A 26,223-nucleotide genomic window follows, 5' to 3' on the forward strand; every position below is an offset into this window, starting at 1 on the left:
ACTCAAGCTAAAATTTGAGAGATGTGTCACAAATTGCTGGATTTTGCTTAGTTGACACATAGGCAAGTAACAGTCAAATTAAGTCTTAAAACAAAGCTGAATTCACGGGGATCAATGGATACATTCTAGAAAGGTCAACAGAGTGGGAATGGGATCTCATCATATTTATTGCAGTACACAGTGTAACTGTAAGTTTCAAACAATGGGGACACAGAAAACCTAAATTGAATTCAGCTTCCTGAAAACCCCATGCTTCCATTTTTTTACTTAAAGCAAGTTGCTAGCCCTTATTGGCTTTTCAGATATGCTTCAAAGTGCAAGGAAATATCTAATGAAATCTCAGGGGTGGGGGCAACTAGAAAGTAACAGAGCAGGAGAGCTCCAATGCTCTGCCTAACTCCTTAGCCCTCCTCCACAACTGGCAAAACCAAAATGATGCAAAATAGAAGCAGTTATGCAAATCTGCATGCCTAGAGAGGACACAGAATTCTGCTATTCTTGGTGCAGACTTTGGATGGCTTGGGCCCAGCATTTCAATTAGCACAGTACACTGGTCTAAATCTGGCCCCACCTACTACTTCCCACACCAGTACCCATTGGTACTATTCTTCCAAAATAGTCATAACCCAAATATTCAGGCTGCTTCTTCCTAACCCCTTGACTTTCCTGTAAAGCAGGTCAGGATTGTTATGTTCATTATGCAGCCAGTATGGTATAGTGGCAAAACTGTGCCAGAAAACAATAGAAATAACTAGGTTCAGTTTCCCATTTAGGTGCAAAACTCACTGGATAAGCTTGGGTCATTTACTCACACTCACCTACCTCTCATGACTGTTACAAAGATAAATGAGCAGGAAGGCTGAAGCTCTGAGCAAATGAGGCAGGATAAAAATGTAGCAAGATAAACACTATTACAGTGAGGGCTGAGGCTAAAACAGACTGGCTTGGTTTGATTCTGATCCATTCATTTGTTTTTATTTATACCCCAGTTTTCTACAGACAGAACCAAAAGCAGCTTGAAAGTGATTAAAATACAATCTAAAATAAAAAATCACATTAAAAGCAATCAACACTGGTTTGTTCATTGAGTTTTATCACTAATGCCAAGACTTAAACCGGACTTCCCATCATGCCATTCACTTTTAACTACCATGCTAACATTAGCTCTTAATTAAGATTATTATTTTTTGTGGTTGACGTTCAAAGTAAGTGGCAGGGAGACAGAGCAGGGCAACATGTGGATGCAAGGCATTATCAGACACCTGGCCAAACACTCACAGCAGACAGCATGGAAAGGTTCATGCCAGTTTAGCCAGGTGCTCAATTTCATGGCAGGACAAAGTATAAGACTGCTCTTCCTAGGTGAGGCTGGGAAAGAAACTGGAAGAGCAGCAGCAGCTGCTGCCTGTTAGTACAATCTGAATCACAAGTTCCAAACTCTACTAGGTACATAAGTCCTTGTTTCTCCTGTGTAGGAGAGTGTCAATACATCGGCATGCAGGTGGCATCCAGAAAACAATCAATAAGGTTTGCAGGCTCATCTATAACATTTGACAATCCAAATGCTCCCCTTAAACCTTGCAGAGACTGCTGCACTGCCCCTATCCTGGCTGTACCCATAAAACAAGAGGCCCTTTTGGAAAAAAGAGCAAGCTAGGAGGTGTTACTCACAGGCACAGTTGAGAGGAGCCTTTGAAATTCATCTCTGGATACAGTTTGGCACTTGGTGATTAAGATACATGATTCTCGGACAACGATCTTGAGAATGTAGTGCAAAAGTTCATCGTTTAGTCTTTAAAAATGTAGGAAATATATGGCAAAATGGTGAGGGTTCAGTACTGGAAACAAAGACACTCATGTGCAAGCATATTAAGTTTTTTTGTAATAGTGAACTAGTAGCTACCATAAAAGACACAACCATGTTTTAATTTACTTAACTTACATCTGTCTACAGCTACAGGACAGTTCCACACATCTAAGAGCAGGACCCTATGCCTTACAACCAACTCCTTAAAAGGGGGGGGGGGATCAAAAGTTTTTGATACTGTTGGTCTGCGCCACCTTGCTCTGCCATGCCACCCACCTCTGCCAGCACCACCCCTGTCTCTGCTGTCAGAGAAGTGGCGCCAGCATCAAAGCTGGTTTTAGGCAAGAGATCTCATAAGATCTCTCAGCACCAATGCCAGTGGCAGAGGCACAGGCGAGGCTGCTTTGGGTGCTTCTGCCACCCAAGTCAGCTGCTTCACCCTACTTCATGGGTGGGCTGGCCCTAGCTGTGGTGTGGGGATCTGTGCTTCCAAGCTCAAAACTCCACTGGTGCACTCTAGCACTCGGAAGTGCCTGAAGCAGCTCTTTAGATCCCAGAAACGGGAGCAGAAATTTATGAGAAGCTTTCTGATGCAGGCAAACACGTATCTAGCAAATGCCTGAGCAGAAGAAACTCCCTGTGGATTGGGCCTTCTGACAGTTTGCATTGCCCATAAAGATCCAAAGGGGATCTCGTTGCAAAAAATTGCTGTGCACAAGAGAGTTGTGTGTGGTGGTGGTTGGGGAAATATAAAACACATCATTTTATGTCATAATTTAATTGCTGAGGACTGCAAATTCACACTTTCAAACTTCTGTTTGGTTGTTCCAAATGTGCTTTCCTAAAACTGCAACAAATGGTTTCCTTTATCTGTCTTGCAATCTAATGTTTGTTTGTTTGTTTAATATACTACCCATAGTTTTTCAGTCACATGTTTTTGTTATGTCCATGGAGAGTGAGTATAGCAAGTAAAGATCTAGGGCTTGAGTATCTCTTTTGATCTGAAGTACTTTCAAAATAGGGACGCGGGTGGCGCTGTGGGCTAAAGCCTCAGCGCCTAGGGCTTGCCGATCGAAAGGTCGGCGGTTCGAATCCCCGCGGCGGGGTGCGCTCCCGCTGCTCGGTCCCAGCGCCTGCCAACCTAGCAGTTCGAAAGCACCCCCGGGTGCAAGTAGATAAATAGGTACCGCTTACCAGCGGGAAGGTAAACGGCGTTCCGTGTGCTGCGCTGGCTCGCCAGATGCAGCTTTGTCACGCTGGCCACGTGACCCGGAAGTGTCTCCGGACAGCGCTGGCCCCCGGCCAATAGATGTGAGATGGGCGCACAAACCCCAGAGTCTGTCAAGACTGGCCCGTTCGGGCAGGGGTACCTTTACCTTTACCTTTACTTACTTTCAAAATAACTTGCCCTGAACGACACAGACCTGAAATATCTGAAAGACTGCCTCCTTTCTTACATACCCTCTTGGTAGAGGGGGCCATCTTAGTAGTTCCTCTTTCCTGGGGACCCGGGATAGGGCATTTTGTGGAACTCCTTCCCCACAGAGAATTGCACCTTCATTATACAGCTTCCAGAGAAGGCTGAAGACGCAACTCTTTACCATGGCTTTGACACTTGAGGTGTATGATTGTTCTAATCTGTTTCTAATATTGTATTGTAATGCTGTAAACCATCCCAAGACCTCAGGGTGAAGGATAAGCAGTAAACAAACAAATAAATAAATAAATAATGAAAACATATATTATGATCCGAGATTCTGAGATTCTGTCCTTGTAGCACTGGCTCTCTGGAGGATGTACCATATTATTTATCTTACTGCCAAATCTTCTCTGGGATTTGAACTCAATTTTTAGACACTCTTCTTGAGGGGAAAATCAACAGGCCTGAAGCTACAAAAAAAAACCCCAAACAATTTTTTGTAGGCTTCTGATGTTGTAATTACAGTGGTACCCCGCAAGACGAACGCCTCGCAAGACGGAAAACCTGCTAGACGAAAGGGTTTTCCGTTTTGGAGGCGCTTCGCAAAACGAATTTCCCTATGGGCTTGCCTCGCAAGACGACAGCCCATAGGGAAATCTCCAGGACAGCAGGGAAGCGCAGCGCGTCTTCCCCGCTGTCCTCGGACCTCCTCCCGCCGCGCGGCATCGGAACGAAGCTCCGATGCCGGGCGGGGGGGGGAACGCCTCCTCCCGCCGCGCGGCATCGGAACGAAGCTCCGATGCCGGGCGGGGGGGGAACGCCTCCTCCCGGCGCGCGGCATCGGAACGAAGCTCCGATGCCGGGCGGGGGGGGGGGGACGCCTCCTCCCGGCGCGCGGCATCGGATGGCTTTCCTGAAGACTTGGGGTGGGAGGAGGGTTTTCCTTCCCACCGCCAACATTCAGAATGCTGTTCTGAATGTTGGCGGCGGGGAGGAAAAACCCTCCTCCCACGCAAGCCCCGGGAACAGAGGGAAAGCGCTGCGCGCCTTCCCCTCTGTTCCCGTACCTGTCCTGAAGGCTTGCGGTGCGGAGAAAAGCCCTTCTCCGCACTGCCAGCCTGGCAAGCGGTTTCCCTAGGAACGCATTAATTGATTTTCAATGCATTCCTATGGGAAACCGTGCTTCGCAAGACGAAAAACTCGCAAGAAGAAAAAACTTGCGGAACCAATTAATTTCGTCTTGCGAGGCACCACTGTATTGTTTCTTGAAACCGTTACTAATTGTTCCTTTTCTGTTGCTTAGTAAGACACAGGATTTGTGTCATCTCCATTCCTTTTTAAAGGGGCCACTTGCCCCAAGCAAGCTGTGATGAAACACTTGGAAGCTGTACGACAGAAGCAGCAACTCTGAGAGAAGTCTTCATTGGATAGGATCCAGAGCTTTCAGCATGTGCACTAGGGCAAATTACGGTACATCCCTTACATGCAGGAAGACCCATGTCACTTACCTGTAATGCTCATCATCTTCACTGCCAAATCTGTTGTTCTGAAGCTGCTCAGCCAGGTTAGTCATGATCACATTTCGAAGCTGGGCAAGCCCACTGTTTCTGTCTCCTACAAGGGAATAATTCATGCGGGAAACTGGCTATATATAGATGTTGGCCTCAGCTGTAAATTCATGCTAGATGAAAATATTTCTTATTAAATGTGCAGCGGACTATGCTTTCCGGACCATATACTTTTAGCCGGTAGATGCTTCTAGATGTGGATGATTTAGCAGCTACCAAGCATTGCTGCTCTGCTGTAAACTGGAAATGGAATACAAATTCTGCTTCCAGACTTCTAAAACTCTGCAGCCAAGTGTGAAGTCCACTTTTTCCAAGCCCAAATGCTGGTTTTCATTGAGACTACTGTGAAACGGCCTCGGCCCAGTATACCTGAAGGAGCGTCTCCACCCCCATCGTTCAGCCCAGACAATGAGGTCCAGCACCGAGGGCCTTCTAGCGGTTCCCTCACTGCAAGAAGCGACGTTACAGGGAACCAGGCAGAGGGCCTTCTCAGCAGTGGAAATAAACAACTATCTGACTTTTAGAAGACATCTGAAGGCAGCCCTGTTTAAGGAAGCTTTTAACATTTGATGTTTTATCATGGTTTAAATATTCTGTTGGGAGCTGCCCAGAGTGGCTGGGGAAACCCAGCCAGATGGGCAGGGTATAAATAAATTATTATTATTATTATTATTATTATTATTATTATTATTATTATTATTATTATTAGTTAAATACTCCCGCCTCCCCTCACTGATTTCCATGGAATGAAATGGCTAGCATAATCTATACAGGTCACAACCAGCCAGAATGGCAGCACAATGGGCCCCCTACATCTGGGACATCTGGAGGGGGGAAAGAGCTGAATTTTGGCACTCTGAAATACAGTAGAAGCTGAACAGGAAAGACATGATAGGGAGATATTTGTTGACAACGTCAGGAAAGCATGGCTACTCTACAGCAAAAGATCAGTGTGGAAGCTGCCTACAATGAATTTTCATTACAGTCTTAGTGAAAACACTTACCTTCTGTTAAAACCAACTTAAGCAAGTTATTAATTTCCACTTCTCCAGGATACAGGTTATTTAGACCAGAGCTTAAAGAAGAGGGGGGAAAAGGTAACATTTAGTATCTGCAAAGACAGAGCAACAGAGTATTAAAAGGTAAAGGGACCCCTGACCATTAGGTCCAGTCGTGACCGACTCTGGGGTTGCGGCGCTCATCTCGCTTTATTGGCCGAGGGAGCCGGCGTACAGCTTCCAGGTCATGTGGCCAGCATGACAGAGTATTGGGGCACCTTAAAATCTAGCAGATTAATTGTACCATAAACATTGTCTTCTTTCTTTCTTTCTGCAGACTATTGAGACTACCTTTCTGAAAAAAATTAGCATTTGCTTCCTGAGTATAAAAGAAAAGTCAGGAATGTTGGGGTTGTTTTAATGGTTAAGCAAGAAGGCCATCAACAGACAGTTTGGGGAAGTGGTGAGTAGGCTGGACTAAGACCTAGGAGACCAGGATTCAAATTTCCACTTAACCATGAAGCTCACTGGGTAATCTTCCAGTTGCATCTCAGACTAAGCTACCTCACAGGGTTGTTGCGAGGATAAAACAAGGAAGAAAACTATGTATGCTACCTTGAGCTCCTTGGAGGAAAAGTAAATGTAATAGTAATATATACAAAGAAAACCACTATGTTCAAAAGGGGCCTCTTTGGATATCAAAAGGAGTCCTTTTCCACCCTGTTATGTAACCAGATTCAAATTAAGAATTATTTTATGGGAAATACGGTTCAAGCAAGCAACTGCTTCTACAGTTAAAGGAATGAAAACGCTCATGCTTTTTCCTCTTTATTTAATTGTCTGTTATTGCTGCTGCTTGTGCCACAGTGAGCAAGGAAAGCATACTACAGAAGCAATTGTATTTTAGTTTAAGTCTTACCTGTGTATTTCTTGAAATGTTTGCTAGCAACTTACACAATGTACAATCTCTATTGCATTCGGTACCCAGTGAAGTAAATTAAGAATACTCTTATTTCATAGAAGAGGATCTGAGGCTAAGTAACTGCAACTCATCCAAGGCTATGCAGTCAGCCTGTGGCTCAGGAGGAATTTGAACTCAAGTTTGCCAGATCAAAGTCCAGCACTCAGCTGGGTGGCTATTAATTTAATTCTACACTCTGAAAATTTAATTCTACACTTCACCAGTGTAGAATTAAACCAAGTTTCCTCAACAACATTATCTGGTCATACAGTGCAGCAACCAGTTAATAATTCTCTAACATCAATCAACATGGCTGAAAAAAACAGGCTTTGGATCCAAAATACGCTTTTATTATTCCAGAACTGAGAACACTGTGCCTCGTAAATATAGATCTGCAAACTACTCTAGAAGATTTTGTTCTCAAGTTTTGGAGTGTGTCCCATATACAGGAAAATGCGACACCCAAGATCAAGCATGGGCAAACTCGGCCGTCCAGATGTTTTTGGACTACAACTCCCATCATCCCTGGCTAATAGGACCAGTGGTCAGGGATGATGGGAATTGTAGTCCCAAAATATCTTGAGGGCCGAGTTTGCCTATGCCTGCCCAAGATGAATGCCCTTTGCCCTTTAGATGCACATTATCTGGTTATCTTAACGCAGGACTGACTGTGACGCTCCCCATGCTTTGGTGGCAGATAGAAGAGTGGGGACCACCTTCAACCTTGTAACTAAAACTAGCCAAAAGAACTATGCCCAACCAGCACCAGCAGCAGTAGCTCCCACAACAGAACTTCAAAGTCACCCTAAAATAGATGGTAGAAATGCTTGCTTTCTTCTATATAGCTGATACCAGCTATCTAGGACTTTCTGACCATTTTAACTGATGGCCTCCTAAGAGTGCAATGCCCAAAGCTGGGAAATAGGCTGGCCAGCTGGTTAATTTTAAAGTTATGCATTTAAACAACAGGTTTATGTTCTCCAACACTGTGTGCTGCAAGCGTCCTGTATAAGACAGAACCCAATGACAGAGTTTGGATGTTGTCTGGCAAATATCCACCCCACCCACAACCTTCTCTCATTTTTAGATTTTTAACCTCAGCTAGCAAGAAGCAATGGGACATTGGTGGCTCTGTGGTCTAAACCACAGAGCCTAAGGCTTGCTGATCAGAAGGTCAGCGTTTCGAATCCCCGCGACGGGGGGAGCTCCCGTTGCTTGGTCCCAGCTCCTGCCCACCTAGCAGTTTGATAGCACGTCAAAGTACAAGTAGATAAATAGGTACCGCTCCGGCAGGAAGGCAAATGGCGTTTCTGTGCGCTGCTCTGGTTCACCAGAAGCAGCTTAGTCATGCTGGCCACATGACCCGGAAGCTGTACGCCGGCTCCCTCGGCCAATAAAGCAAGATGAGCGCTGCAACCCCAGAGTCGTCCGCAACTGGACCTAATGGTCAGGGGTCCCTTTACCTTTAGCAAGAAGCAGGCTGGAAAGTGACAGTAGAAGTTCCTTCCCAAAAAAACACCCAGTGACCTGGAATAGACAGGGAGGAAGCCTAACATATACTGGTGACCAAACTAGCTGCCTTCCTTTGGGCTAGGTTCAGCCAAGCCCTAGTGTAAAGCACAGAAAATTCACACTTTACTATAAGGAAGCTTAGAATGGCTGCTTTGTGGTTTTTACCAAGTCAGGCCTTGGAAGTATTATCGTCACAAGGACTGCAGCATTTGTAGGATTTGATTGATTGTAGTGAGCTAAGAGGACATACCTGATTGCCAGGCAGACCTCCTTCTGAATCTCAGGGCTGATCTGGTCCACTGGTGCCATCAGTAACTGCCAAAGCAAGAGGCCGGATCGTCTTAAAATGTCACAATTCTTCTCGGTTTGAGGGCTGAAGAAAAATTTAAAAACCACCTGCAAGGACAAACATGGGACTGTTTGTACAAATGCTCGTGTTGAATTGTCAGATATGAGAAAGCGAGTACCATAAAAAGAGTATATGGAATCTGATGGTTTACTTATTTATATTAATATAATTTATTGTAGTCTCTGCCATGCCCACAGGGTCCCCACTCTCACTGAAAGATTTAAAAGCAGCACTGAGTTGGAGCCAACAGGTTAGTTTGCAGTGTGTGGTTGGTAGCAGAGCGCATGTGTGATGCCTATAACAATTGCTTCAGTTTGCAGGTGTGACCATGCACCCAAAAAAGGTGGACAACCCCTCTCACCGGCTTCATTCCAGTGGCAAAGGTAAGGAACAAAAAGCAAAAGGCCCTCAAGAAAAAACAGAATAAAATGCGAACATTTCCTCTGCCCTCTACTGACTTAACCACACAAGTTAGCTGAAACAGGTGGGTCTGATAATGCTTACAACAATTGCTGGAGAACCTCTCTTGGATAAAACTTCCATGACTGAGAAAGAACCCACCAATGCTCCAATTCAGTTCCAGCACTTCTGACTCTGCTCACAGGAAGCGTGAGAAAATCCTTACATATCGCACCACTCCCAGGTTAAGGGAACCCCACTAAGGGTACTTTGCCTGAGTATCCCACACCCCCAATCCAAAAGCAAACAATTACATTAGGATAGCACAATTACACTAGGATATCACGCACCTGGAAGACAATCAAGATGCAGCGTATAATGCAGGTGTCCCCATTGACCATAGCTTTCTCCATAATGTCGCAAATGCTGCTAAGATGATGGCCCTCGATTGGGTGTTGCTTGCCCAGAAAGTTTGTGATTGGAAGGTTGTTACTCACTGCCAGCAGGTTGAGTTGATGGATACACATAGCACCAACATGGTGCAATAATTGATTGATAACCTCATTTGTGGTTATGGCATCTCCTAAAGCAGTAAGAAACGTTTTATAAATTGGCAGTGTGCATTTCAAGGTATCATCAAGGTTTATTCATTCTGTGCCTTTCAACTGTGCCTAGTCTAAAACATAAGGTTTCCCACCCCCAAATATTCAAATAACTGTGTGGAATTCAAACAGAGAATTCCCAGGTTTGATCCTCAGTGTTTCCAGGTTATAAGTAGAATGGTGAGGTTTGGTGCTTGCAATCTCGGGGGGACACTCTCAGTTGGAATAAGCAACACTAGGTAGACATCTAGGTGGGCCAATGGTCTGACAGTAAAGCATCTTCATATATTTATATGGATGGAAGGGAAGCAAGAGAAGGGCTTGGAGATTGAGTGTAGCTGCCCACAAGTTTTAAATAACTGGGAATAGCAACCATACATGCAGTGCTGATGCAAGGGTATTTTGCACAGCTTGGATCCCTCTAACGTGGATTTGTTGGTTTGGCCTTTGCAAGCCACCACCTCTCAAACCCATTTTTTCCAAATGGAAGACAATTAACAAACTACTTCATGAGACTTTCGACAGGGTAAACATGTTGAAGTTTGCCCCATACTACAATTTGTACTATATAGCTGATGATGTGGTATCAATACCTGATTATTTCACTGCTAATGTTTGCATTCAGAGAAGCACCGTTTTGTGGCTTTCTCCTGCAGCTGTAATAGTCAATTGCCATCCTTCAGCGGAATTCCACAGAAATTCAAAGGAAAGATCCCAGCATCTTGTAGTTTGTAACTTCAAAAGCAGGAGAACTTCAAACACCCTGATTATTATTTTGGTTCTGATCAAAGGAAGTTCTGTTCTATATATACCCTCACCAACCTTGTATGAGAGAGCTGTTCTGCCCTGCTGGTTTCTCAGTCAAGTGCAGCATGGCTCAAAGGCAATGCCCACTGATCCAGGCTGTCCATCTCACATTTCACTAACAATGACTTTGTACAGAGTGCTGACTGCTGATTTCCCCCTCACCTTTTGGTTCCACAATTATATGGCTGACTCCTAGCCTCTGGCAAACGTGATGGAAGGCTTGGTTCCCTGGATTGCACCAATGATCAATATAGTCGTTCGAGCATGTCCAGATCATGTTATTCATAGCATCATAGCATGCTCCTGAACAAAAACAATCAATAGCTCTTTTTATCAAAAGTGGCTTATAATGCAAAACCGGTCCAGACAGATGCCTTTACGGTTGGTAACAATTCCTCTTAACATACACATGCACCTCCTCCCTCCTCTGCACCCCTTCTCACCAACAGCTTCATTTGGTCCTAAAGGACTTTTCTTTGTTTTTATTCCTCAGAAGTAAAGACTGTTCCTAAGCATTCCATAACAACTCAGCAGCTAAGCCAACGGCTAGGGAGGTCTTCTTGCAATGAATCTTACATCTAATAAGAGATGCTTCCAAGATAGCAGCTTATTTGCCACTCAGATTTTTACACATTTTCTAGTTTACCTGATTTTGGGGGGAAACTGATAAAAGCACTTCCCCCCCTATAGATTTGCTTGCTTTAATGGACTGCCTCCCTTGCCTTCATTCAACCATAGCAAGCACTCCAGTGTCCACCACTCCAAGGCTGGTGTTTACTTCGCAAATAGATTTATAGATATTGCTATCAATGGTACAAAATAAAGCAAGAAACAACTCTCTGAACTCCCCTCTGCCATGATTCACAAATGCTAACTTAAAAAACCCACCACCATTACACTGCCAATGGCACCTTAGGTCAGCCAAGGTTTAGAGCAAATATACAGTTTCAAGCAATTCTCCTATACACATATATTGTTAATTGCCTCTTATTATAAACTTTATTAGCCTTCTCCTACTTTGGCAGATTATTTCTGTTACTTTAAAAAAGAAAAAAAGAGGTGTGCCTGAACAGATTAGCTGTTTAAAGCAAGCCAGATTCTTCTCAGAGAAACCTGTAATCAAGGGCATCAAATGCCATTATTGCCATTACCAAGTTGCATCTAAAACTGCATATTAATTCCTTACCAAGACCAGGAACAAGAGCACCGCGTCCAAGTGAGCTCCCAGCAGCATCAATGAGATCCGCTCGACTTGTAAACTGTCCATCTGAGATACTGTACACCAGACTCGAAGCCAGAACTTTAAACAGAGAGCCTACAATCAATCCCTTGAAAGCTCACATATTTATTTGAACTGTGCGTTATGCACAGGAGCTTAATTGTTAAACACAGACAGTTATTTAATTTCTACAGTGAGAGAATCGAGATACCAAGGCTTGTACTTAACTGGAAGCCTTTTGCCCTGGAATCTCTACCTGCTTTTCCCAAACTTCAGCTGAAGCCTCACAGGTCGCTGGCAACCCCAAGCCTCCCTCCATATGTTGCAGGTCAGACCTACGGGCCAAAAGAAGCCCTTGCGGGCTCTCTATCCACCCTTGGGACTCTCCCCAGGCCAAGCCTTCTGCCCAGACTAGCTCTGCAACCTCCTTGAATGCCTTTGCCTGGCTGGAATGTCTCCTTGAGCTGTGATAATCCCTCTTGTTCGCCTGAACAGAGAGTAGTGTATGCATAGAAACCCCTGGGTTTTTGTATTGCTGGAATGTAGCCTACTATACAACAGTAAGAGTCACATCCACCGTACTACCCACTTTTGCCTCTGACTACACCCACTACTGATATGCAGCTTCTGGAAGGTGCCCCTTGGCCTGAAAGATGTGGGTACTATATAAGCATGTTGTCTAGGAACAGTAGCACCACCATTGCAGGGGGTTGGACTAGATAGCCCTTGTGGTCCCTTCTAACACTACAATTCTACAATTCTATGCTCTCAACAGGGGCAGGGCAGTCATGTGTATTTTAGTCATGTGACTGTCACATTCACATGCAAAGCAAGGGTGGAGGAGTGTCTAGTCTTACATGAAAAGGAGATGAGAGGAATGAAACCCAACCCTCTTTCCCTCTGCTGTGCTCACTGCCCCAAGCAATTACAGCTCCCCGACAATCTTTCAGTATCAGAGTGGGGCTAAAAGAAAAGCGACTGCAAGAAAAGGAACTCTGCTGCATCAAAGCTGCATCAAAGCATACCCTCACCCCCATTTTATATGTCAACTGGGCAGATATTTTCATCAAATTTGAACACTAAGCCCTATGCTGGAAATACGGTAGGTTTCAAGGCTATACCCAGCTAGCTCAAATCAACAACTGAGAAATAAACTTGGAAGAACTGCCTTATTTACGGTGGACAGATGGAGCAAAATAATGATTTACAATAAATAAATATAATGGCACTGGATACATTAAGAGAATTATCTAGGGACCAAGCGGAAAGGCAGCGCAAGATGCATGGCAAATCAGTTTGCTGGGTTTTAAAAAAACCAAACCAACTCAGAGGGAGCAAGAAGGCAGGCTGGAGAAGACTTACTTTTCAAGGATGACAAGCCACTTGTTCCACCAAAGAGCGACCGTGTGGCAGTGCTGCCAGAGCCACCCGGGGGTGGGACTAACATCACCAAATAAGTCCCACATGTGTATATTGGAGTCTTTCGTAGCATTTTTAGAGGCAGACCACAACTAGTGTTAGCAGCTGAAAAGATCAGATGAACATCATGAGAAGCAAAAAAAAAAAAAAAAAAAGCGGTTGCCCATGAAAAAGACAGAAAGGGGGGGGGGCTAAATTCTGGGATGAAAGCTGGATGGATGGACAAGCGAGATTCAAACCCCAAAGAGAAGCCTACAGTTACTTGTGTTACAATGTAGGATCTTGAGAAGAGACACCATCTACCAAGATAATGCCTTCATCTGAAGCAAGAGGACCCCACACTTCCAGCAGAGACTGTGCAGGAGATGCTCCTGGTGTGCTCTGACACATAGGGCATGAGAAGCAAAATTATCCTTAATACTGGACTCTGTTTATCAAAGCAAATCAAGGTGCAAAATCATTAAAACAAACCCCTTCCTCACCTGCTTGGTCCTCTTTCAGTGTATTGGAGATGGTGGAGCCAGTCAGGGCAGCCAAGGTTGCTGAGGGAGAGGCTCTGTACCTTGAAAGCCTGCTCAGAAGCATCTCATTGATGCTTTTTGCCGAATCCCCCTCTTTCCTCATGAGTATTATCCGCTTTTGGAGGGGATTGGCCACACAGACGCCATTTTCCACCTAGTCCAATGAGCCAAGACAACACAGAGCATTACCTGTCTGGGGGGGGAATGCACCCCAAACTCTAGTCCCTGAGCACAGGCTCAAATGGGGTAGGGATGAACCTTAATTATGAGACACAGACTGCCCATCCTGAGCAGCATCAGCGTTGATCACAATGCAATAAGAAAGATATTGGCTTTGGGCATTTTTTAATTATGAAACAAAGGGATGAACACATGAGAAATAAAATATCAAATGGTACACAGGACACACATTCAGCAGCAAATAAATGAAAATGGAGAAGTGGAAGACAGAGATGGAGTAGTCACAGCTACAAGGCGTAGAAGGGAAAATATTTTGCAAATTGGAAGTACTCTGTAAACAACAAGCAGTAACTAGCTTTAAGCATTAAAGGCATTTGCATCCTGCTCCTTGGCCAAAAAAGCAGCTTACAATATGGTCCCTTACCCTCACAATCTAAGACGACACAAATGGAAAAGGGACCAGGAGGGAGGAGGGGGAAAGGAAGCTCAGGCACTAACTTAAGTTACAGAGTAAAGCCCAATTCCTATCACCACTCCCCCCCCCCCAAAAACAAAACCACACACTTTGTAACAGCACTCACTGTGAGCTCAAAAACATCCATGAAGACAGAGTGTCCCTTTGGTGTTTTTTCATTCAAGCTTGCAGGAGACCAAATCCAATAGAAGTAGGTGCCATCCGAAGAAAGATGCACAGTGGTCATAGTGCTGCCAACTGGAAAGTGATCTGCTGGCATTGGGAGAAGCTGACATACCTGTAGCATCGCATAAAAGCAAAGGGGACAGGAAGGTGAGAGAGAGGACGGGAGGAGAAGGGATAAAAAATATGTTGTACTAACTCTCATGAACACTGACATGATAAACTGGCCTAGTTTATGTGTAATGCTAAAGTGCTTTACTCCTACCTGGTCAATTTGTTGCAGTGCTGTCCTGAACCAAGCTATAGGTTGGCTTAATATGTCATCCAAACTTTGGCTCATGGTTTAGCTCTCATGGACAAACCATGAGACATTAACTATACAATCTCATGGTTACCATCTTGTGATTAATCCAGAGAGATCTAAACCATGGGCTTGAGGCCAGATAATATGCCAAGCCATTACCACTGAGCAATTCTGCAAAAGACTCATTTTATAATTAACGCCAATTTTTATGCTTTGTAGGACTGTTGAACATACCTACCTATACAGCCGTACCTTGTTTTGCGGCCAGGATCAGTTCCAGCGAACCAAGCCGCTAGCCAAAAAGGACGCAGGGCAAAGCGCCACGTCTGCGCGCAGAGTGGTTTGCGCTTCTGCGCATGCATGAAGCGTGATTTTGCGCTTCTGCACATGTGCAAGTGGCAAACCTGGAGGTAACCCGTTCCGGTACTTCCGGGTTTGCCACAGACGTTCACCGGAATGGACGCTAGACAAGGCGGACGTTCACGGAGGTATTACTATAAAGGAAAGTACTGGAAACCAAATTTGCTTTGTCCAGATACCTTGCTAAAATTGTTACAAAACAAAAGCATTCACATTTTGCAAACTTACATTTGCCAATCAAGCACACTGAAATGTTGCTTTTGTGGTTTTTTCTTTTTTAAAAAAATTCACTCAATAACCAAATAAGCACTCCCATCAATTCCCACATCCTCACAATGTTCGATTTTACTTGACTTCCTTGAACTTGGGAGGGCCGATATGTGAAGCACCTACTTTGCAAACAGAAAATCCCAGGTTCAGCTCCCAGCATCTCCAGGAACAACTGGGAAAGACTTGATGATTTAAATAAGCAAGAAAAAGATTTTATTTACATCAGTCTCCCTTTGATACTTCATATGCTTACTAAGAAAATGGTGCAAATCCGACAGCTAAATCATGTTGTTTTACAACTAAATAGATTATTTACTCTATTGCTTCATTTTTACAACCAAGTCTCACATCATAGAATCATAGAATCATAGAATCATAGAATCATAGAGTTGGAAGAGACCACAAGGGCCATCGAGTCCAACCCCCTGCCAAGCAGGAAACACCATCAGAGCACTCCTGACATATGGTTGTCAAGCCTCTGCTTAAAGACCTCCAAAGTAGGAGACTCCACCACACTCCTTGGCAGCAAATTCCACTGTTGAACAGCTCTTACTGTCAGGAAGTTCTTCCTAATGTTTAGGTGGAATCTTCTTTCTTGTAGTTTGGATCCATTGCTCCGTGTCCGCTTCTCTGGAGCAGCAGAAAACAACCTTTCTCCCTCCTCTATGTGACATCCTTTTATATATTTGAACATGGCTATCATATCACCCCTTAACCTCCTCTTCTCCAGGCTAAACATGCCCAGCTCCCTTAGCCGTTCTTCATAAGGCATCATTTCCAGGCCTTTGACCATTCTGGTTGCCCTCCTCTGGACACGTTCCAGTTTGTCAGTGTCCTTCTTGAATTGTGGTGCCCAGAACTGGACACAGTACTCCAGGTGAGGTCTGACCAGAGCAGAATACAGTGGCACTATTACTTCCCTTGATCTAGATGCTATACTCCTATTGATGCAGCCCAGAATTGCATTGGCTTTTTTAGCTGCCGCGTCACACTGTTGGCTCATGTCAAGTTTGTGGTCAACCAAGACTCCTAGATCCTTTTCACATGTACTGCTCTCAAGCCAGGTGTCACCCATCTTGTATTTGTGCCTCTCATTTTTTTTGCCCAAGTGCAATACTTTACATTTCTCCCTGTTAAAATTCATCTTGTTTGTTTTGGCCCAGTTCTCTAATCTGTCAAGGTCGTTTTGAAGTGTGATCCTGTCCTCTGGGGTGTTAGCCACCCCTCCCAGTTTGGTGTCATCTGCAAATTTGATCAGGATGCCCTTGAGTCCATCATCCAAGTCGTTGATAAAGATGTTGAATAAGACCGGGCCCAAGACAGAACCCTGTGGCACCCCACTAGTCACTCTTCTCCAGGATGAAGAGGAACCATTGATGAGACCCTTTGGGTTCGGTCAGTCAGCCAGTTACAAATCCACTGAGTGGTAGCATAGTCAAGACCGCATTTTACCAGCTTCTTTACAAGAATATCATGGGGCACCTTGTCAAATGCCTTGCTGAAATCAAGGTAGGCTACATCCACTGCATTCCCTTCATCTACCAGGCTTGTAATTCTGTCAAAAAACGAGATCAGGTTAGTCTGACATGACTTATTTTTCAGAAATCCATGCTGACTATTGGTGATCACAGCATTCCTTTCTAGGTGCTCACAGACTGTTTGCTTAATGATCTGCTCCAGAATCTTCCCTGGTATTGATGTCAGACTGACTGGGCGGTAATTATTTGGGTCCTCTCTTTTCCCCTTTTTGAAAATAGGGACAACATTTGCCCTCCTCCAGTCTGCCGGGACTTCACCTGTTCTCCAGGAATTCTCAAAGATGACTGCCAGTGGTTCTGAGATCACATCTGCCAGTTCTTTTAATACTCTTGGATGCAGTTCATCTGGCCCTGGAGACTTGAATACATCTAAACTAGACAAGTATTCTTGTACTATCTCCTTAGTTATTCTGGGCTGTGTTTCCTCTGCTGAATCATTTGCTCCAAATTCTTCAGGTCGGGCATTGCTTTCTTTATCAGAGAAGACTGAGGCAAAGAAGGCATTGAGGAGTTCAGCCCTTTCTGTGTCCCCTGTTTGCATTTCACCATCTTCTCCTCTGAGTGACCCCACTGTTTCTTTGTTCTTCCTTTTGCTACGAACATACCCATAAAAGCCTTTTTTGTTGCTTTTAACCTCTCTAGCCAGCCTGAGTTCATTGTGTGCTTTAGCTTTTCTGACTTTGTGTCTACACGTGCTGGCTATTTGTTTGAATTCCTCTTTGGTGGTTTCCCCCCTTTTCCATTTTTTGTACACATCCTTTTTTAATCTTAACTCGGTTAAAAGTTCTTTAGATAGCCACCCTGGCTTCTTTAAGCACCTTCCATGTTTCCGTCTCATTGGTATTGCCTGATGTTGTGCTTTTACTATCTCCCTCTTAACAAACTCCCAGCCATCATGAACTCCCTTTCCTTTTAATATTACTGTCCATGGGCTCTCACCCAGCACTTCCCTAAGTTTTATGAAGTTGGCTTTCTTAAAGTCAAGAAATTGAGTCCTAGTATGCTTGGCTGCTCCTTTCCGCTGTATAGTAAACTTCAGAAGAGCATGATCACTCGCGCCTAATGATCCTTCCACTTCTACCCCACTAACCAGGTCATCAACATTGGTTAGGACCAGATCTAAAATGGCTGTTCCTCTTGTTGCTTCTCCCACTTTCTGGACAATGAAGTTGTCTGCAAGGCCAGTGAGGAATCTGTTTGACCTTATGCTCTTGGCTGAGTTTGACTTCCAACAAATATCCGGGTAATTGAAGTCCCCCATTACTATTATCTCCCTTCCTTTTGCATGCTTGGCCATCTGTTCCAGGAAGGCATCATCTATGTCCTCCGTTTGGCTTGGGGATCTATAGTAAACTCCCACAATGAGGTCTCTGTTATTCTTTTCTCCCTTAATTTTGACCCAAATGCTCTCACTTTGGCTTTGAGGTTCTAAATCTTGGATCTCTTCACAGGTATACACATCCCTGACATATAACGCCACTCCTCCTCCTTTCTTGTCTGGTCTGTTTCTCTGAAATAGATTGTATCCCCCCATTATTACATTCCAGTCGTGGGACTTATCCCACCAGGTTTCAGTGATGCCTATTATGTCATATTTAGTTTGCTGTACCAAGAGCTCAAGCTCATCTTGTTTATTTCCCATGCTTTGCGCATTAGTGTACAGACATTGAAGTCCATTAATCATTCCCCCGTGTCTCTTATTTAAGGATTTTTTCCTCCCACCACTAGGTCTGCGTGCTGTTTGCTCCATTTGGTCTATGACATTTGGATGATCATCTTCATCAATTGATAGACTCCTACCTTCAGGAGCACTGTCTCCCTCCCCCACATTAGTCAGTTTAAAGCCCTCCTGATGAGGTTTCTGAGATTTTTGGCAAAAACATTCCTCCCAACCGTTGTGAGGTGCAGCCCATCGCTTGCCAGAAGTCCATCTTCAAGAAACTGCAGTCCGTGATCTAAGAATCCAAACCGTTCCTGTTTACACCATTTGCGAAGCCAGCTGTTCACTTCGCACTATATACATTTTGCATTATTTCCATTTTAACTGGAAAAGGTGTATCTTTAACATATATGAGGTATCTAACATATTCTTATACGACCAACAGCAATAACAGTTTGCAAGTACAATACTACAATCGTATTTAATCAACCAGAACATAAGAAGAGCCCTGCTGCATCAGGCCAAAGGCCCAACTGCTTCATTTCTGCTTCACTGGCCCAGCCCCACCCTCACAAAAAAGGAGCAAACAAAAATGAAGAGCCCATGACTGATAGTTTAAAGTTGGATTGATTGTTACTGGACAAACTGGAGAAAAATATTTCCATCAAGTGAAGATGTAATTTTTGGTAGCTGGAGTGTAAATATCAGTATTTGGGAAATGATCAGATTGTTCTTCATTTATGCATTTGTGCAAAATGAGGTATATAAATAGACTGACTGTGAACATAACTAATATGATTTTAAATGCTTTATATGCTTTCAAATTAGACTTGCAGATGACAGCCAGAGAGATGTGTGGCTACAAGTTCTAAGTACAGAATCTAAGCACAGAACTAACATGACAGAAAAAGCAGCAACAACAGAGGACCCCCAAACTCCAGCAATCATTTATCCCCTCATCCTAGACTGAGGTAAAAAAAGGTAAAGGTAAAGGATCCCTGGACGGTTAAGTTCAGTCAAAGGCGACTATGGGGTGCTGTGCTCATCTTGCTTTTCGGGCCAAGGGAGCCGGCGTTTGTCCACAGACAGCTTTTCTGCTCATGTGGCCAGCATGACTAAACTGCTTCTGGCACAATGGGACATTGTGACGAGTGCCAGAGCGCACGGAAACGCTGTTTACCTTCCCACTGCAGCAGTACCTATTTATTTACTTGCACTGGCGTGCTTTCGAACTGCTAGGTTGCCAGGAGTTGGGACAGAGCAATGGGAGCTCATCACCGTCGTGCAGATTCAAACCATTGACCTTCTAATTGGCAAGCCCAAGAAGTGCAGTGGTTTACATCACAACGCTACCCGCATCCCAACTCTGGTACAGGAATACCAGCCTGGAAAACCAGCTTAATTTCTCCTCTGCACCTCTGACATAACATCTTGTTTGGAGGCATTATGCAGGCAAAGCAGTTTATATACCACATGCTAGTGACTTGTTTGCTGATACATCAAGACTTAGGATCAGGACCATGAGTCATTGATACAGCTAGCATGCAATATTTTGCTGAGCCACAGATGTTCTTGATATTGGATTTCTACCCTTCAAAGAGAAACTGCTACAGTAATCTCTGAAATACACACGGTGGGGGGAAATTATCAGGATCCAAGTAATATTTCTTCACTTCAAGGCAAAAGTCAATAAAGCTTTTAAATCGCTAGATTAAGAAGTTCTACAGGAAAAGATAACACAGACACTGGCCCTTTTCTTTTTTTCTTTTTGGAAGCTGCAAACGGTCTCCAGAGGACACTGACAGAAAGGTGAAATAACAAGGGGAAAATGGTTTCTGGAAGTAGGCATGTCCTGCATCTTCTTTATTTATCAGGGGAATACCTGTACACTCCCACCCCAATGGCAGCCTTGCAAGTTATCAAAGCCACCCTCTAGGGCAGAGCTTTTCAAACTTTCCATGTTGGTGACACACTTTACTCATGCATCCTTTCTCGACACAGTAATTCAGTTTTGCTAGCAAACCGAAGATTAAACTAACCCCTTTCCAGCGTTTGCACGACACATCTACACAATGCAGCCGACACACTAATGTGTCACAACACACGGTTTGGAAAGCTCTGCTCTAGGGTAATGGGAAATAGCAGCAGGTCTCCAGAGTCTTGATGTGAACCTGGAACACTGTGTTATCAAGGAGAATTTGTTTGCAAAGTGTGGCTACAGAGAAAAGTGGCTGAATGGACTATAAAATCTCTGATAAACATTTTCAAAAAAACACTATGCCATGGATATGAAATTAAAGATGCTGCTCCAATTTTTTACTTTACCTGCAGGGTATTCTGGTCAATAACCTGGAAAAGGGAGTGAGGTTTGTTATCAAAAGAGACGGGTCTGTGAAGAAGCTTGCCATTGCCAAAAGCAACCCAGCCTGGTTCCAACTCTTCATTACGGCAGTACACAAAGCCTCTGAAGGGAAAAGAAGGGAAGTTACACTTCAATTATGATGCACCTTTATTTATTACAGTTCAGAAGCCTAATAATAATAATAATAATAATAATAATAATAATAATAATAATAATAATAATTTATTTATTTATACCCCACCCATCTGGCTGGGTTTCCCTAGCCACTCTGGGCAGCTACCAACAGAAGACTGCTGCAGACATGACTCTCAACACCATTTGCTGTCCTGTGTTTGGGATGACAAATACAGTAATTGACAATATAAACAAACTGAGCATTTAATGATGCCATAGCTTACCGTAAAGTACCATGTAATCCAGATCCTAATTTGCTTATTCCTCTGCCAACTGAGTTTGTTGTATAAAGATAAAGCCCATCTGCTGCAAGGCAGCGTCCTAAGTCTGCATCTGTATGAGGAAACAGTGTTAGAAAAACATGAGAAAACTTGGTATACTTGTTTGTATAACATTATTCTTGTTTATAAAACCCAATAAAATAATAAGAACAAATCCAAAAAAGAAAAAAAAAGAAACTGAGATATGAAAGCTAGGAGCTAAATGACACCTTAAACCTAGGTTATGGGCACAACAATGGAATGTCTAGGCATGCTTTTTTATAACAAGAATGCAATGCTGAAAATGAATGAACTGCAGATATTATGTTCATTTTTCACATGGTCTAGTCCAGTGTTTCCCAACCTTGGGCCTCCAGCTGTTTTTGAACTACAATTCCCATCATCCCTGACCACTGGTCTTGCTAGCTAGGGATGATGGGAGTTGTAGTCCAAAAACAGCTGGAGGCCCAAGGTTGGAAAACACTGGTCTAGTCCTTCCCCTGCCCCCCCCATCACTTCTCCAATCTTCAAGGAGTAGATGGAAGTGGGGAGGCAGAATAAAGGTCCTCCTTTCCTTCCACTCCACAATTTTAATCTGAAATCTTAGGTGCAGCACTGCGCCCAGAGCTCAGAAACTGCTTGCGCAAATGAAATTCCCTGTCGCAAAATGCGCCTAGAACAATAGGAGTTTCGAACACTGGAAACAAACCTTTAGAAGACAACCTTTTCCAAAGTCATAATATTTTGAGGGTGGCGGGGGGAGATGCAGCTTCCCATTCAAACTATTGGGACAACACAGACACTACTGGCTAGAAGAAGACTCCTTGATGTGTTGTACTTCACTCAGATTACTTACAACTTCTGGACTGAGTATCAGTTTCAGTACCAGTACGTAAAGCTGCCCTAGACCATGAAAGAGGACAAAAAACCACATACACACACTTCATTCATACATCAAACGGTTTTGAAAATTACACTGCAGGGGCCAATATTAAAAGGTCCTGTTTATCACACGCACTCATCATCCTATTAACCGTGAGCTCATCCTCAGAGAGTTGATCCTTTGGCAGCCAAGAAGGCATCATCCACACACAACAGAAGGTATTAGCAGAAGTAGCAAAAAACGTGGTATATGTTAAAATTAATAAAAATTAGTATATAAAAAAGCAGAAGTAGCAAACAACAACAACAAAAAACCCCACACCAGACCTGACTTGAGAGAGGGAACCCCTTTCTCAAAACAGCTCTCTAAGGACTGAACGTACTCAGTGGCCACAGAAAGCTGGTTGACTGTCTGAGGGGAAACACACAGAAAAGAAAGGGGTGGGAAGGGAAATGGAATGGTGTACCCTTGAAGAGGGCATGGCTGGTTAGCTGGAACCCTGAATAGGAGTGCTACAATATTTGTCTCCTACTTGTTAGATAATTTTTCATATTACAGACTGGGAAACAACTTTACCATATCTAGCAGTCTACTTGGTAAAATCCCACCTTTGTACATACAACATTTTAACATGTGTGTCTGCTGCAGTGGACTGCCCTCGTGCACAACAAGGGCTTTCCACGTAAGCTACACTGGGAGCCTTTTCGGCTGAATAACAGGGTGCAAATGAATCAATCAATCAAACAAACAAATAAATAAATACCTTCTGACTGTCCACGCAGCACCAGCTGTCACCTGTCTACCCTTACAACTTCAGGCTGTGGTTATTTAAAAGGCAAGGCAATCCCAATGCAGAAATGTTCTTGTTCTTTAAATTCACAAATCTCACCTTTATTTTCTGAGCCTGAGCCCGGGTTGGCATCAGGTGCTGGCAACATATCTTCAAACCCCCAGGACACCATGTGTTTGCCCCCAAGCAAACAAGAGGGTGATCCAGGCCCCCCTTCCAAAAGCAACAACCTTTAGAGAATGAATACAAAGTAAAGTTTAGAAATGGGGGGAATGCTTCAATGAAATGGAAATAATTAGCTAAAGACAGACATACAGTGCACATTAAAATATACTGTATTTTTCCATCTATAAGATGCCCCCATGTATAAGGCACCCCCTTATTTTTGGGGACTCAGATTTAAGAAAATGGGGGGAGGGAGATGGCCCCATGTATAAGACATCCCCTAATTTTTTACATTATTTTTTAGGAAAAAACCCAGTCTTATACACAGCGGCGTAGCGTGAGTTGTCAGCACCCGGGGCAACGCAAGTAATTTGCGCCCCCTAACCCGGGGCAAGGCACGTAATTTGCGCCCCCCCCCTAGCCCCTAACCTGCGAGTTGCCGCTGGCACTGCTGCCCAAACGACGCCGCTTGCCCGGAGGAGGAGGGGGGCAGAGAGGTGAGGAAAATGCAACAGCCCAGCAGCTGCAGCAGCAGCGGCGGAGGCGGGGCTGTGAGGAGGGGCTGCCTGGTGCGTCCTCCGCGGCGAGCGCTGAGAGCCGCTGCCTGCCGGGCGCCTTCAGCCGGGCGCCGCGAGACATGCGGCTCTGCTACAGCCTGCGCCCGAGGCTCTTCGGCGACTCCGGAGGCAGCGAGCACCCCCCCCCAGATGTTGCGCCCGGTGCGGCCTGCCCCCCTTGCACCCCCCACGCTACGTCACTGCTTATACATGGAAAAATACTTTACTTAAATGGTGGGTGGCCTATGTATGAACAGCAAGGACAATTAGTGTAGTTCCGGTTTGGAAATAGCTCTGGGTAAGGGTGGGGAATAAGAGACGCGTGTAGTGCTGTGGGTTAAACTAGGGCTTGCCGATCAGAAGGTCAGCGGTTCGAATCCCTGCGACAGGGTGAGCTCCCGTTGCTCAGTCCCTGCTCCTGCCAACCTAGCAGTTCAAAAGCACATCAAAGTGAAAGTAGATATATAGGTACCGCTCCAGTGGGAAGGTAAATGGCATTTCTGTGCGCTGCTCTGGTTTCACTAGAAGTGGCTTGGTCATGCTGGCCACATGACCCGGAAGCTGTACGCCGGCTCCCTCGGCCAATAAAGCGAGATGAGCGCTGCAACCCCAGAGTCAGTCACGACTGGACCTAATGGTCAGGGGTCCTTTACCTAAGGGTGGGGAATGGACTTTTCTAATTGCTCACTCTAAGTTTAAAAAAAATCCCAACATTGATGCATGCGTGTATTTTTAAGATTAGTCTTTGATCTATAGCAATATGATTGCCCCCAGAAGCCTTCTTCCTACCTGTGTAACACATCAGCTACAGGCAGGGATGCCAACTCTGTTTGCTTCTGTAAAAGGTGTACTGTGTGAATAAACGTTTTCAATGATCCCCTGAGGAAAGAGTTAAAATACAAAGCAGCAGTCACTCTTGGAAACTGCAGGACACCAACAGATGCTCTTAAAAAGTCAAGCAAACTCTTACTGGTTCAAAGCCTCAATATGTCTTCCTGAAATACAACTTAGAGCACACCTCCTCTGAGTGTGTTTCAGCATTTACCAAATTTCATGGAACACCAATGACATGGGGTAGATAGCCATATTGTATACCAGAGATCCTTTTTACATAAACCTTCATTATCTAAAGCTTCAGGATACCTTACCGGTTTCACAGAAGAGCCTGGAGGCTTTCACCTGCCTTTGAGATTCTATTATAATTTGGGATGGAAGGATGATAACAATGGACACACTTAACAATAGGCTAACGCCTCCACCCTGATCAGTTTTCTTCTCCTAGGTTGCCTCTTTACCATGCTTGAACCGACAAGGTAGAACGTGAGTGGAACTGTTAAAGTAATATTATGGTTGGTATGGAAGGATCCATCAAAACAACAGTTCTGTACCCCATGCAGCCCCCAGTACGGTGATCACATCAGCAAATTGGTCTGCAGCAGCTATTCCACCACTGATAAAAATTGGGTGTGCAACTAATGCAAAGCAGAATGGTGTGAACTGTGCAAACTCATGTGTGCAACAACAAAAGAGTTGATGTGAACTTGACTGGCAGATTTGCACATGTACAGACACAAGGATACTACAGAGCCAATACTCCCTTTGCTCCCACTTGTCACAAAAGAATAACCAGTAGTGAAGGCAAGACACTGGTAGATAAGACATAGGGGAAGGAATCAACACTGGCTACCTTATAGGGCAGCACCTGTAGGGCTGAGGGCAGTCAGAACTCAGAAATTCAAAGGAGTGTCCACAGCACATAATTTCAGTATGGATGGCAGGTGCAGCCCTACTCAAAGGAGTTTTCTTCCAGAGCATAAACTCAGAGCAAAATCAATTCAAGGGCATGAAACTGTAGAAAATTGAATTAGAAGAAATTGGCTTGCCTTATGTCTTGAGTTGCATTCAAATAAGGAAATTGGGGGGGTCAGAAGGGCAGTCTCAGTCGTTGAGACTACAACATTTGTATGGTTTCTGTATCATACAAATGCAGTTACAATACAGTTAAGATCTACCACATACTGTAAACATAATTAAGATAGGAAGCATAAAGGTACACAGAAATTAACACTGCCCCAAAACATTTCTGTAGCCAATAATTAGCCTAAGTTGTGTAAAGAGAGTCCACTTCTGCAAAAGTACAGATATCCTTTTTACAAAATGTATCAGATGTAGAATCATATTAGGAAATGCACTGTCTCCAATATGGCAGCCAGATAAGAACATTTTGGTAATATTTATTGCATGTAACCCTTTCCATATGAGAACACATATGGAGTCATTTCTGTAGCTGAGGAATCCATCTGTGAACATTAAATTAACTATAATAACATTAATTTTAAAACAAACATTTCACCTAAATATCTTATTCATAGTATCTTTCTTTCTTTTTTCTTTCTTTTTATTGTGACAGTTGATGACATAACCCTTCAAAACAGGTAATAATGCTGAAGACACTAGAACATTTTAAACTGGTCTGTGAAACTATTCTGGTAGATAACTGG

At 44.0% G+C, this 26,223-nt stretch overlaps 1 protein-coding gene across 4 annotated transcripts in view; it reads right to left on the reverse strand.

Annotated features, from left to right (window-relative positions):
• The window catches only part of HECTD4 (HECT domain E3 ubiquitin protein ligase 4), a 114,527-nt gene that overhangs the window by 67,003 nt on the left and 21,301 nt on the right, over positions 1–26,223 (reverse strand). For all 4 annotated transcript variants that reach the window (XM_081202859.1, XM_081202860.1, XM_081202858.1 and 1 more), the window contains exons 3-16: positions 24,512–24,601; positions 23,100–23,230; positions 21,292–21,400; positions 20,857–20,995; positions 14,344–14,514; positions 13,544–13,736; positions 13,005–13,166; positions 11,610–11,723; positions 10,586–10,726; positions 9,365–9,597; positions 8,517–8,662; positions 5,800–5,870; positions 4,736–4,841; positions 1,672–1,792 (exon numbers count right to left, since the gene is read on the reverse strand). In XM_081202859.1, coding sequence (XP_081058985.1) covers positions 1,672–1,792; positions 4,736–4,841; positions 5,800–5,870; positions 8,517–8,662; positions 9,365–9,597; positions 10,586–10,726; positions 11,610–11,723; positions 13,005–13,166; positions 13,544–13,736; positions 14,344–14,514; positions 20,857–20,995; positions 21,292–21,400; positions 23,100–23,230; positions 24,512–24,601 — 1,927 coding nt within the window. The remainder of the gene's footprint in view (positions 1–1,671; positions 1,793–4,735; positions 4,842–5,799; positions 5,871–8,516; positions 8,663–9,364; positions 9,598–10,585; positions 10,727–11,609; positions 11,724–13,004; positions 13,167–13,543; positions 13,737–14,343; positions 14,515–20,856; positions 20,996–21,291; positions 21,401–23,099; positions 23,231–24,511; positions 24,602–26,223) is intronic.

Source organism: Podarcis bocagei (assembly GCF_964188305.1).
Source record: "Podarcis bocagei genome assembly, chromosome: 7".
Classification (NCBI taxonomy): Eukaryota; Metazoa; Chordata; class Lepidosauria; order Squamata; family Lacertidae; genus Podarcis; species Podarcis bocagei.